The sequence below is a fragment of the Scyliorhinus torazame genome, chromosome 4, assembly GCF_047496885.1.
Source record: "Scyliorhinus torazame isolate Kashiwa2021f chromosome 4, sScyTor2.1, whole genome shotgun sequence".
NCBI lineage: Eukaryota > Metazoa > Chordata > Chondrichthyes > Carcharhiniformes > Scyliorhinidae > Scyliorhinus > Scyliorhinus torazame.
Genome location: NC_092710.1, coordinates 107,864,694 through 107,878,141, shown reverse-complemented (window position 1 = coordinate 107,878,141; position 13,448 = coordinate 107,864,694). Strand labels below are relative to the sequence as shown.

Genomic DNA, 13,448 nt, shown 5'->3' with positions numbered 1-13,448 from the left:
TGTGCAGACCACATCATATATGTCTTGTTGCTTCCATGAACTTTGGCTGGCGATGTTGTCATGGTGATCATTGACTTCTGACCTGTGTAAATGCATTGTCATTGCTCTCCAACTCTCCCTCTTTAGAATGATTGTTTTGTCAATCTCTTTTGTCGTATGCAAGGGGCAGAATGTCAGTGCATCCAACCCCCTTCCCAGCATGGAGAGCATATTTTTACTTTGCATTTGCTGCTGTGTTATATCACATTACAGGAATGTTGATCTAAATTGTTCATATAAATCAGCAGTTTTGTTTACATTGGAATGAATTGGTGCTTGAGCAAATATCTCCTTTAAATGATGATTCCTATTTACACACTACATTGTTTTACTGCAGCTTTTCACCTCATACAGCAGTTTTGCATTTGTTTTCATGTCTGTATAAATGCTGTGGTGATGCACATATAGGGAATCATGGACAAGTGCAGTATTCAGGTAAAGCAAAGTTAGAGGGTGGGAATAATAGACTTGCACTTAGGAGGGGACAGGAAAGGGAGAGTGAAGGAGTAGGAGCTTGCACGTTATAACAATTTTCACATCCTTAAGACATCCTAATGGATGGAAACGTGGCAAACAATTTGCTCATAGCTTGATGTCAACACAATAACGATCAGATAATCTGTATCGACAGTTAGTTGAGGGATAAATATTGGCAAGAACATAGGGAGAACCCTGTTCTTCAAATAGTTCAAAGAAATCTTTTATATCCACCTAAGAAGGCAGACAGCGCATCTGAAAGACAGAAGCTGTGATGATGCAGTACTCTCTCAAGTGTCAGCCCGATTCATGTATTCAATACTCTAGAGTGGGGATTAAACCCATGTTCTTGTGGCTCAGAGGTGAGCGCATTACCCACTGAGCTGTGCCTGACAGTAAAGGAAGAGGGAGGAGAGGAAAGGTTTTAGAGAAAGAGGGAGGTAGAGAGAGAAGACAGAGATGAGAAAGAGCTGATGTGGAGATGCCGGCTTTAACCTGGTGTTGCAAGACTTCTTAATGTGAAAGAGAAGAAGAGGAAGGTGGATAGATGGGAAGGATTTAGAGAGATGGAAGCCAGGTGATTATTTCTTACGGCGGTGGGGGGGGGGGGGGGGGGGGGGGGGGGGGGGGGGAAGAGGGGGGGTTGGGTTGTAGAGGTAGAAGAGAAGATGTGGATTTTGGGTTCTGGGGATCAAAACAATAATTGGTTTGTGTGGCAGATATTGTTCACTTAGTGTGTAGGGGGTAGGGATTATGTGGGGTTTCATAGGCGAGGGTTGGTGGGTATTCCTTCACTTAGGTTACAAATACCTAGCTACAGATTAATGTAGGTGGGTTGGTGGGGTTCCTTCCAAATATATGTGCTTATTGTGAGAGGGGTTAGCATGTAACCGCTGCTGACATTGGAGGGGTGGTTGAGTTTCACTCTTTGCTCAGTAATAATAATCCTTATTGTCACAAGTAGGCTTACATTAACACTGCAGTGAAGCTACTGTGAAAAGCACATAGTCGCCACATTCCGGCACCTGTTCGGAGGGAGAATTCAGAATGTCCAAATTACCTAACAGCACGTCTTTCAGGACTTGTGGGAGGAAACCAGAGCACCCGGAGGAAACCCACGCAGACACAGGGAGAACGTGCAGACTCCACACAGATAGTGACCCAAGCCGGGAATCGAACCAGGGATCCTGGAGCTGTGAAGCAACAGTGCTAACCACTGTGCTACCGTAATTCCCGTACCGTATTGGATGAGAGTTGTGGCCTGACTGCAATATTTATGAGCAGAAACAAGCAGGGAGAATAAAGGCTGATGGTCTAATGCCTGAATTTCTGCCCAGTGGGTAGGGTTAAGTAGTTCAGGATGTATTCCTGTCCCTATGTGTTAAGTTCAGCCCTGCAGTGAAGTTCAATGCGGGTGTGTTCCATTTATTCTTGGTAGGGTTCATAGATTTTTTTTTTTTCATAGAATTTACAGTGCAGAAGGAGGCCATTTGGCCCATCGAGTCTGCACCGGCTCTTGGAAAGAGCACCCTACCCAAGGTCAACACCTCCACCCTATCCCCATAACCCAGTAACCCCACCCAACACGAAGGGCAATTTTGGACACTAAGGGCAATTTATCATGGCCAATCCACCTAACCTGCACATCTTTGGACTGTGGGAGGAAACCGGAGCACCCGGAGGAAACCCACGCACACACGGGGAGGATGTGCAGACTCCGCACAGACAGTGACCCCAGCCAGAATCGAACCTGGGACCCTGGAGCTGTGAAGCAATTGTGCTATCCACAATGCTACCGTGCTGCCCTTGAGGGATGAAATGGACTATAGGTTTGAGGTCCGTTAACTCTGATCAGTGAATGTGGGAGGATGGTGGTTGGAGAGAAAGAATTCCTTTCAGGAGTAGATAGAGAAGCTTGATGCCCATGGAGTGTGGTTACTTACTGCGTCTCGGTCGTGAGCCAGACATTGCTAATGTTGTTTCCTAGCAATTGTTTCTCTCTTCGATCAATGGGCCTCCTAGGTGACCCAGACTTCAGTGGGCTTCTTATTTGATCTTGTCCGACATTGTATGAATGTTTTTCTAATTGTGTATCAATTACTTCTAAACCATTCTCAGCGATAAACATTTGTCTTCTTTCCTGCTTGAACATTTCATTGCCTTCCAAATTTGTGCCTATCTTTCCTGCACCTTCATATTTGAACCTCTCCAATCAGGTTTCTGCCATGTCACAGCACTGAAACTGCCCTTATCAATGACACAACAATATACATTGTGATTGTGTAAACTATCACTCTTCATCCTTCTTGGACTGTCTGCAATCTTTGACATGGTTGATCACATCATCCTCTTCCAAGGCTATGTTATACAGGTGGGCTCCCTGGATTCAGAGAATCACCTACAATGTGTTTTCTTTCAGTTCCCCATACAATTATCTCTGAAGTTGACTAAGGATGTATAATTGACCATTCCTATTTCTCATCTACAGAGGCATCATCTGATGCACAATGTCAAGTTCCACATGTACACTGATGACAATCAGCTTTACTTCATCATCAGCTCTCTCAAACCTAGTGTCTCTGACGCTCTGATTTGTCACAATTTTTGTCTAACATCCAGTTAGATAGAAATTTCCTCCAACAAAAATACCAAGCATTGGGCAGAATTTTAACTGCCAAGGGGGAGGGGGCTTCTCATGTTGTGGGGGAGGGTGTGTGTGGTCACAACATGATCTTGCCTACATCTGGGTTTAACCAGGGTGAGTTTGCAGGTGAGTGGGGCACCCCTGAGGAGCTGTCGCTAAGCTGCAAAGTTCAATTAACTGTGAATTTATTCCAGCTTGCTGGCTTTAACAGCTAGTACATGGGTCTCCTGGGTTGTGTGGAACACACCAGGACTAACATGGGGAGGGCACTGTGCAGACTTGTTGAACAAATGGAACTAATGTTCTGGGAAACTACCAAAGGGTGGAATTGGGAAGCTTGTGGCTAACCTCAGTAAAAGGATTGTGCTTGCAGGATTAGTTCTGAGAGTCATTTCCAAGGTTTTGGAGTACTTTCACCTGTCTTGGAGTATATTCAATTTAATCTCAACTTCTTTGCTGTCAGCCTTCACTGAAGCATTCAAACAATTTCAGGCAGTTGTATCATGGACGGTCATGGGAAACAACAGGAGCAGCAACATCAGCAGCAGCACCAGGTGCCACACTAACAGCAAATGGAGCAGCAACAACAGCAGTGGGATCCACATTGACAGCAAGGGAGCCAGGGCAGCAGACAACAGCAACAGCAGCTGCCTTCTCTACAGCCACATGCCATTCCAAATGACAGAGGACGAATAGAGATGGAGCTCATATGAGGCAATAACACCAGCAGAGGGTCGATAGAAAGTGAATTTCATCAGGAGGCTCAGGTTTTCATGGCAGGACTTTGCTGAAATTTGCAGTCTCCTGGAAGAAATCCTCCTTTAAGAGGACCAAGAGATGAGCACCACAGTCCAGGATTTCTACTTCTCTGGCTCTATCGAGGGATCTGTTGTTGAAATCTCGAGTATCTCTTAATCTGCTTCTTATAAGTGCATCTCCCAGTTCACTGATGCCTTATTTTCCAAGGCTATCATGTGCACTTCACCATTGAAACACTTATCCATGGCTTTGTTACATGACTATTCCAATGCTGTCTTGCATGGCCTTGCACCTTCCATCCTCAGTGAACTTAAGCACATCCAAAACTCTGGGTGGAATCTCAAAGACACTGATTGTAAATTGAGATACATGATCATATGTGGATCCTGACCCCAATGATGTTGGAGTCCCACCTCCTTGCGAGGTCCTCCCAGAGGTGACTAATTAACAGGCTGCCTTCAAGTCCCCAAGAGGCAGGGCCGGGCATCCAGTGAGGTCTCCTTGCCGTCCCTATCTCCACCCCACCTCCTATGAGCTGCAGGTGCCAGAAATCTACAGCTGCAGCTACAAGTCATCCTCTCTTCCATTTCAAAGCCACCTCCACGTGGCTGATAGGATTCCGTCCTTTGCTGCCTGAAACCTAAATCACAGCTGTTTCCACATCACCACTGTGCTCACTGAAATACATTGGGACTCCATCCAGCAGAACCATTAAAACTCTCATTCTTGTTTTCAAATACCTGCAAGACATCACTCCTCCCAATCTCTATAGTCTGTGACCTACAAACCTCTGTGTTCCTCCAATTCTGGTATATTTTAATTGCACTACCATTGACAGCTTTACAACATTTTACTACGTTAAGGTCCTCACTTAAAGTTGTAGTTGCATTCCTGACCATCACAATGTTAAGAAAAATGACTTTAAGTGAATCATATCTTCCCAATAAAACCAATGTAAAAGCTATAGTTAGATTTTGTAGGACCCTCCTCATCAGAAAAAATATAATTAAAACATTATACCCTTCAAGTTGAAAGACTTATTGCTAAATTCCTAAATTGGTAAATTAAATAACTTTTTAAGTTAAATAATTAAAAAACATAAAAGAAATATGGTAACTTTCTACTTATAGTACCTCCTGCTCGCTGCTGACCCTACTTCCTGAAACTTTACTCACCCCACATCCTGATCCTTGACACTCCTGGTTGCTGTACACTCACCCTTTCATCGACCCTCTGATTCGTGGCCATTGCCTACTCCTTGCAGCCTCTTCTATGCCCTTACCCACCCCGATGTTGCCAATCTTGTGATTTGCAGCCTCTCCTGTTCCCTAACCCACAATCTTGCTGCCCACCCTCCCACCTGCAGCTGCTGCCACTCCTTAACTCATCCTCTCATCAATCCTTCCTCTTGGCAAATCTCCTGCTTACTGTCTCCCTCTCCTGAACCCTTGTTGTGAGTAAAGGCTCTGGAAATCAGCAGAGAGAGGCAGGAAGAGTAACTTCGAGAATACAGGCCCTACTAACTGATTTTGGTTAAAGCAAAACAACATAAAACAGAGAATGTTAAATGGGGACTTACTACATATAAACTACAAGTTTGCATGTTGTTTTTTAAAAAAATGTGTTTCGATGAGATATTTCTATTAGGATTTCAGTCATTCCCTGAGAAGGGGATTGCTGCTGCATCACTCAGGGAAAACAAGAGAAACTGCACCACTGTTTCATTGAAGACGTTTAAGGTAAGTAGACTGACATTGGTGGGATGTTAATTAAGCTAATAGGTCACATATATGTGGCATCTATTGGTGCAATACTATAGAAGGTTAGGACCACACATTGTAATATTCAATAATAGTTTGTCCATACATAATAAGACAGAAAATGCACAATATAGAATATACACAATAATAATTAATGTATGATATATGTACATTTGGGAGGTCTTGTGGCTCAATGGGAGCCTTCCTGCCTCTGAGCCAGATGCTTCGGGTTCAAATTCCAGTACTTGATGATCCTGGAAGGTACTTTCATAAGGCGTCCAAACAGGTAGTGTATCAACTTGTAAATCCGACCAACGTGAGCTAATGGCAGGTGGTAAAAGTGGGAGAGATCCCCGCTCAGCCATATGATGGAAAGAAAATTGAAGCCTCTACCATCACAATTCACAGCTCCAGATTCTAACATGCTGGTCAGAGCGCATGTTGCCACAGCAACTTGGACTCCTTAGGCGGGTCGTTTGGCTCAGTTGGTTGAACTGCCAGTGTGGATCAAGTCAGTGCGAACAGCATGGTGTTCAATCCACTTTCCAGCAAGGTGGATTCATGACCTGCCTCCTTGCCCTACCCATGGTGGAGGTTGTGGCACTGTGGGTCAGACCTGCCTCCGGGCAGAAAATTAAAGAAGCTATGTATGTTTGTATGAGTTGTTATTTTGATACATCCTGAATGAAGCCAAGATAAAAGAAATATCAGGAATGAATCATTTGAGGTAAAACTGTGCTCATAACAAGGGCCGGAATTTTCAGGACATTCACTGGCAGTGGGATTCTCTAATCCCGCTGACAGAATCCCCCCCACCCCGCCTGTGGGTGTCCCAGCAGCGTAGGGTGACTTTAATGGGAAATACCATTATACCATTGACAGTGGGAGAAGCAGAGAATCCGCCCAATAAGTTCTACAAGTCTACACTGAAATATTTAACCTGCCCACTTATACTTTAAAATGCTGAAAAGCATCCTCTCTCTACTTAAATTCAAAAAAGAAAACAAGGTATACTGTTAACATTTTACCTGGTGGTCCTGGTAGGCCATGTCGTCCAGGGGATCCTATTCCTCTATCACCTTTCTCGCCTTTCTCACCAGGGAATCCTGTGAAAAACAATTGTTGACAACATAACTGATGGTGTAAAAGGCTAAAATATTCGAATGTTGGCTGGAATTCTCTGGCCGTTGCGATTCTCTGTTCCCGCCAGCAGCGCACACCCGCCCGTGGGTTTCCCGCGGCGTGGGGTGGCTTCAATGGGAAATCCCATTGACAGCAGTGGGAGTATACATAGATACATAGATAATAGAAGAAGGAGGAGGCCATTCAGCCCTTCGAGTCTGCTCGGCCATTCATTATAATCATGGTTTAAAAAAAAAAAAAAATTTTTTATTAAAGGTTTTCATAAAATATCAATATCAATAACAAAATGAGAAAGAAAAAAAGAACCCAACAGGGTTCAGTACAAAACACAATCTAAAAAAGCAACCCCCCAAACCCCTCCCCCCCTGTACATAATTAACATTATCAGCCCGACTTAAGACAACAGCTGTATACACCCCCTCAGACCCTCCAGTGTAAATAACATAAACAAAAAAAAAGTTACCCCCCCCCCCCACCCCGAGCTGCTGCTGCCATTGACCAATGTCTATCCTTCTGCCAGAAAGTCTAAGAACGGTTGCCACCGCCTAAAGAACCCTTGCACCGACCCTCTCAAGGCGAATTTCACCCTCTCCAATTTAATGAACCCTGCCATATCGCTGATCCAGGATTCCACGCTTGGGGGCCTCGCATCTTTCCACTGAAGGAGAATCCTTTGCCGGGCTACCAGGGATGCAAAGGCCATAATTCCAGCCTCTTTCGCCTCCTGCACTCCCGGCTCCTCTGCCACCCCAAATATTGCGAGCCCCCTGCCCGGTCTGACCCTAGATCCTACCACCCTCGACACCGTCCTCGCTACGCCCTTCCAAAATTCCTCCAGCGCTGGGCATGCCCAGAACATATGGGTGTGATTTGCTGGGCTCCCTGAGCACCTAACCCACCTGTCCTCACCCCCAAAGAACCGGCTCATCCTTGTCCCGGTCATGTGTGCCCTGTGCAGCACCTTAAACTGTATGAGGCTGAGCCTCGTGCATTATAATCATGGTTGATCATCAAGTTCAATACTCTTGTTGTAGGGAAAAATCCCTTGTACCAGTGCAGTCAAGAGGCCGAATCGCAAGGCAAGGTTCAAAGCGTTGTTCTTTATTGTACAATTACTGAAGCCTTCAGGGAGACCCACGCAGCCAGCTCAGAAACAGTGGCTTGGTCCACGTTGATCTCAACAATTACACATTCGCTCTGGATTTTTATAGGAATCCAAATTCGAGCAGGAACATTTGCTCATACATAATAGTTAAAGGGTAGTTTTGATTTAGATCTCTCAGACAGGTTTAAACTGAGAATATGCATCTTTGTCAATTTGCATCTGTATGGTGTGTCCCAGTGTTGATGAGATTATCTGTGCTTGCCCCGGTGTCCTTCCCTTCTCTAATGTGTTTCCCATTATCTCCCTGATGTGTCTCCTTAACTAAATCAACCTCCGATGTCTGTGGCTGTGCTATGCTTTTGTTTCTGTGTTTGCTAGATGAGATGTTAATATCATCTTTGGCCTGCTGTGTGTGTGGGGGACGCTAATCTAATCTTTGCCTGCCTTGGCCATTTTATTAATATATTATTTCATGCTTTCATAAGTCTTTGCAATACAGTTGTGCCATATATCCCACTGCCAGGGTCTTGACTCGCAGATATCTCGATCTCCTGGCCATGGGGCCGTTTTAAGATGCAGCTTCGTGCTATTGCTGGGTAGAACAAGTGTCTTCCAGCAGTGCAGAAGGGGATTTAAACGAATGTCCATCCGGGTGTCCCCTTCTGCATTGAGGGCACATGACAAACGGTGCCAATCAGTCCAATAAAACAGTTTCATAAATGAAGAATGTTTAATGAGATGAGATAAAAATATGGTCTTGGAAAATGGCCTACTTCACTCTGATCCCACCTCCCCCCCCCCATATCCCTTGATCCCTTTAACCCAAGAGCTATATCTAATTCCTTCTTGAAATTACACAACGTTTTAGCCTCAACTACTTCCTGTGATAGTGAATTCCACAGATTCACAACTCTTTGGGGAAGACATTTCTTCTCACCACAGTCCTAAAAGGTTTACCCCTTATCTTCAAACTATGACCCCTAGTTCTAGACTCCTCCCACATTCTTTCTGAATCTACCCTGTCTAATCCTGTTAGAATTTTATAAATTTCAATGAGAACCTCTCTCACTCTTCTAATCTCCAATGAATATAATCCTAACTGACTTAGTCTCTCCTCATATGACCATCCCAGGAATCAGCCTGGTAAACCTTCGCTGCACTCCCTCCATAGCAAGAGCATCCATCCTCAGATAAGGACACCAAAACTGCACACAATGCTCCAGGTGTGACCTCACCAACGCCCTATACAATTGCAGTAAAACATACCTATTCCTAGACTCAAATCCTCTCGCTATGAAGGCCAACATACCATTTGCCTTCTTTACAGCCTGCTGTACCTGTGTGCTTACTTTCAGCGACTGATGTTCGAGGTAGAAGGAGGTCATTCGGCCCATCGAGTCGGCATCAAATCTCTGAAAGAGCACCCAACCCAGGCCCACTCCCTGCCCCATAGACTCCACTGAATCTCCTTTGGAAGTCCAGTTTCAGAGTGTAGAGTTGACAGAACCTGCAAGGGTGAGCTAAACCTTTTAAATTTCCATTCTGCAGGAGGTCCCTTGAACTCATTAAATTATTCAGTGCCAGAAATGCCATGTGTAAGAAACCCATCGCTAAATCCCAATCCCCAAGTGGGTACCTGTGTGCTTACTTCCAGGGACTGAGGCATGAGGACACCAAGGTCTCGCTGAGTATCCACATTTCTCAATTTACACCAATTCAAATAATCTGCCTTCCTATTTTTTGCTACTGAAGCGGATAACTTCACATTTATCCATATTATACTTCATCATTATATGCTTAATACATACATATGCCCACTCACTCAGCCTGTCCAAATTCCATTGAAGCATCTCTGCACCTTCTCACAGCTCACCCTCCCACCCAACTTTGTATCATCTGCAAATCTGGAGCTAATACATTTAGTTCCCTCGTCCAAATCATTAATATATAACGTAAACAGTTCGGGTCCTAGCACAGGTACCCCACTAGTCACTGCCTGCCAATCAGAAAAAAGACCCATTTATTCCAACTTTTTGCTTCTTGTCTGCTAACCAGCTTTCTATCCATCTCAAGGTATACTTGCAATCCCAGCCACCGCTTCTCCCTGGTCAACTCTACTAGTTACATCTTCGAAGAATTCCAGTAGATTTGTCAAGCATGGACCTCCGGTGACACTATGTAAGAGTAAGACACACGAAATGTAGCTCCTGGCTAGGTCTTTGCTTTTGATTCCTTCTACCCGTTTTTTCGGGGAAGTTTGAGGACCACAGGCCTGCAAAATTGTTACTGGACGGTCATGTCAAAACCGTTGACAAAGAAGCCCAACTCGAACAAGGCTCAATGGAAGGTGAAGGAGGTAAGCTGGCCGCCACTCCCATTACTTTAGACACATTGACTGAAGTAATGGTGCAGGAGCTGGAGAAATTCAGCAAACAAATGGATCGGCAATTTAAGCAGCAGGGCAAGGAGATATGAAAATCCTTCAAAGCCATTATTCGAGGAGGCACTGGGTCCGATTTGGGTGAAGGTGGTGAAGACCTCGAACGAGGTTAAAACGCAGGATGAGACTTTCAAGGGTGTGGAGGAAGCCCTGTTGCAACATGAGGATCGGTTTGCCTCGTTGGAGGCTGAGATTGTGATGGTTGCAGATAGCAACAACGGCCTGAGATGAAAGTGGAAGATTTGGAGAACAGGTCAAGGTGGCTAATCCTTGGATTGGTGGGGCTGCCAGGTGAATGCACTGGTGAAGGGGGTGGAGGGGGTGGGGGGTGGGGAAAGAGAGCGGGAGAGGGTTAGATAGTGGGTTAGGAGGGTGGGGTGAAGGGTTGGTGGGGAGGGTGGGGCGGCACCATCAGGAGCGAGGGGCACTGCTGGACAACTGTGACACATTAAAAACCCTTAACCACAAGCAGTATGCCTCTGTCACAGTCTCAGCACCCTGGAGTGATGTGTCACAAGCCTAGGAGAGAGGGAAATGGGGGGGGCGTAAGGTAGCGATGAAGGACCTGGTCACCCTCTATGTGACGCAGGTGAGTACGAGGGCCACCCTGGCCCTCCAGGCTTGTCGAATTCTCACCGCTGCCGCCTGTCCTGCAGCCTCTGGCTGGTCCTTCGGTTCAAGCTCGGGCTCATCCCCCAGCCCCTACTGGTCCGGTGCCTTTTCATTATTCTCATCCTCTTCCTCGGTAGGCACATGTTTCTCATCCCCAACCTCCAGCATGTTGCTCTACTGCTGTGCCAGGTTGTGGAGGACACAGCAGACCGCCACAAGGTGGGTGGTGTACTGCAGTGCACCCGTGTCATTAGCTAGTTCCTCAGCAGGTAACCCCTATCTCCCAAGAGCCAGCCACCCATCCTGGGATCGTCCTCAGAGGCAGGGGATGGCTGACTGCCCCAAGATATCATTGTTGTGCACACTCCCTGGGGAACCCCTTCCTATTAAATTTGGGCACTCCCAGATGGCCCAGTGAGCGCAATCTATCAGTCTATCAGCCCTTGGATCTGCGGCATCCTGTTGCCCGGGCATCCTGTTGGGCTTGGTCCAGGTCAAAGTTCATATGGGGCGTGATCTTCCGGCCTCGTTACACTCGCGCTGAAGCGTAACAAGACCGATGAATCGTGAGAGAAGCCAAAAACAGGAACCGTGCCAGGCGCCAAACAGTTTGTGAGGCAACTGGCCTTCTCCCGTAGGCGAATTCGGAATCCCGCCGTAACGTGGCGAGAAACCAATTATCACCACTTAAGCCCCCCATTTCCATACAATTAATGAGAGCCACCCATCATTCAATGGCCTCCTGTCATTCACCGGCCTCCCCAGCAAGCACTCATGCTGACACCGATTAGTATTCCTTTTTAAAAATGTGAACCTGACGGAAGGGCTTCTGTGGGGAGCCGAGGAGGTGGAGGTGGGGGAGGAGGAGGAGACGGGGACGAGGATGATGAGGGGGCACCGGACCAGCAGGGACTGGAGGACGAGGCCGGGGAGGAACCTGAGGCCCAGCTAGGACAGACGGTAGCGGCGAGGATCCGGCAAGCCTGGAGGACCAGGGAAGCCCTCATACTGGCCCGATTCACTTATGACGTGGCCTGGTCCATCGTCACATTCTTACCCACCCGCCACCCCCATTTCCCACCCTCCCAGGGTATGTGTCACAACACTTCAGGATGCTGGGACTGTGTCGGCACTGTTGAGGGCAGGGGTTTAATGATAACCCACAGAGAGCTGGGCTCTGGTGTTCCTCAATCTGTGCCATAATCTGACCCCTGCCTGTCTGCCACGTGCTTGCTTCCTACTGGTTGTGCAAAAGGGTGTTTATTTTTCAATATATATCTCCACTTTCCTGATGGAGCATCCTTCCCCCCACTCCCCATTTCCTCACTCCCCCCCCCACCCACCCCTCACCCCCTACCTACCCCGTCCCCCCTCCCTGGTGCCCTCAGTGATCCTCGATGAGTTTTGCCCTCCTAGCACTAACACTATGTCCAGTTGTGTCCCTGGGATGCGCATCAGAGGTGGAGGCAGCCGGCTGGCTACCTCGTCCCAGGCAAAAAGATGTGCAGGGTAGATGAATTGGCCACGCTAAATTGCCCCTTAATTGGAAAAAGAAGAATTGGCTACTCTAAATTTATTTAAAAAAAGATCATCCTCTGTCTGCATTTCATGTGCTATAGGTTTTGTTTCCTTTAGCCTGTGTTCAACCAGTCTGTCCTGTGTAGTGGAACGGAGAAGGCAGCTGCTCTTGCTGTTGTGCTGTTCCTGTTATTGCTGCAGATGTTGGCTCCAGATGCTGTTGGTACTACAGCAATTGGTTGAATCCTGGTACTGCTATTGTTGGCGTGGTCACTCATGTTGCTCCTGATCAGAGATCCATGCTGCATAGGTTGCTCCCATATGCCACATTGTGGGACAGCCCCACGCCGTCGCGAAACCCCCGGGGTGCCGGCAAAATGGAGCATCCCACCGGCGGAGAATCTTGCCCTAGGTTCATAGTTTTGTCAAGTTTATTTAATACATAGCATTTTGAACATGATAAATAAATTTTCTTCCCAAATAGCCCTTTTTTGATATTTGCACAATGCTTGAGCGACTTGAAAAGATCCACATGAAACCTCCAATCATGGCATTACAAGAATATGTTTCTCATTCTCAAAGTTTATCTGTCAAAGTCTCTGCTGTCCTTGATTGTTTTTAGTTTGATCAAAGCAGTTATTGCTTGACATCCTTTAATTCCTAATTCCTTCAAAAGCTGATCATGGTATGCTTTGAACTGACCACCAATCTAAGCAGATTAACAGATTGGCCCTTAACTACTCTCAGTAGGTCTGTCTCTTCTCAATTGAAAGTCAAATGCACTTATGCGTCATTGTTGTTTTTACAAAGTTCAGCGTGTGTTAACAGTGCTTCAGATTGAATGCGAAACTAGATAATAAAATGAAGGGGAAAGGAATAGAAAGATATGTTGATAGAATTAAATTAAGTGGGATGTGAGAACGCGCATAAACACCGGCATAGAGCAATTGT

The 13,448-nt window shown here is 46.3% G+C and overlaps 1 protein-coding gene across 1 annotated transcript in view; it reads right to left on the bottom strand.

The window, feature by feature from the left end:
• Positions 1 to 13,448, bottom strand: part of col21a1 (collagen, type XXI, alpha 1) — a 485,509-nt gene that overhangs the window by 17,780 nt on the left and 454,281 nt on the right. Inside the window, exon 31 of the mRNA XM_072498439.1 lies at positions 6,708 to 6,785. Coding sequence (XP_072354540.1) covers positions 6,708 to 6,785 — 78 coding nt within the window. The remainder of the gene's footprint in view (positions 1 to 6,707; positions 6,786 to 13,448) is intronic.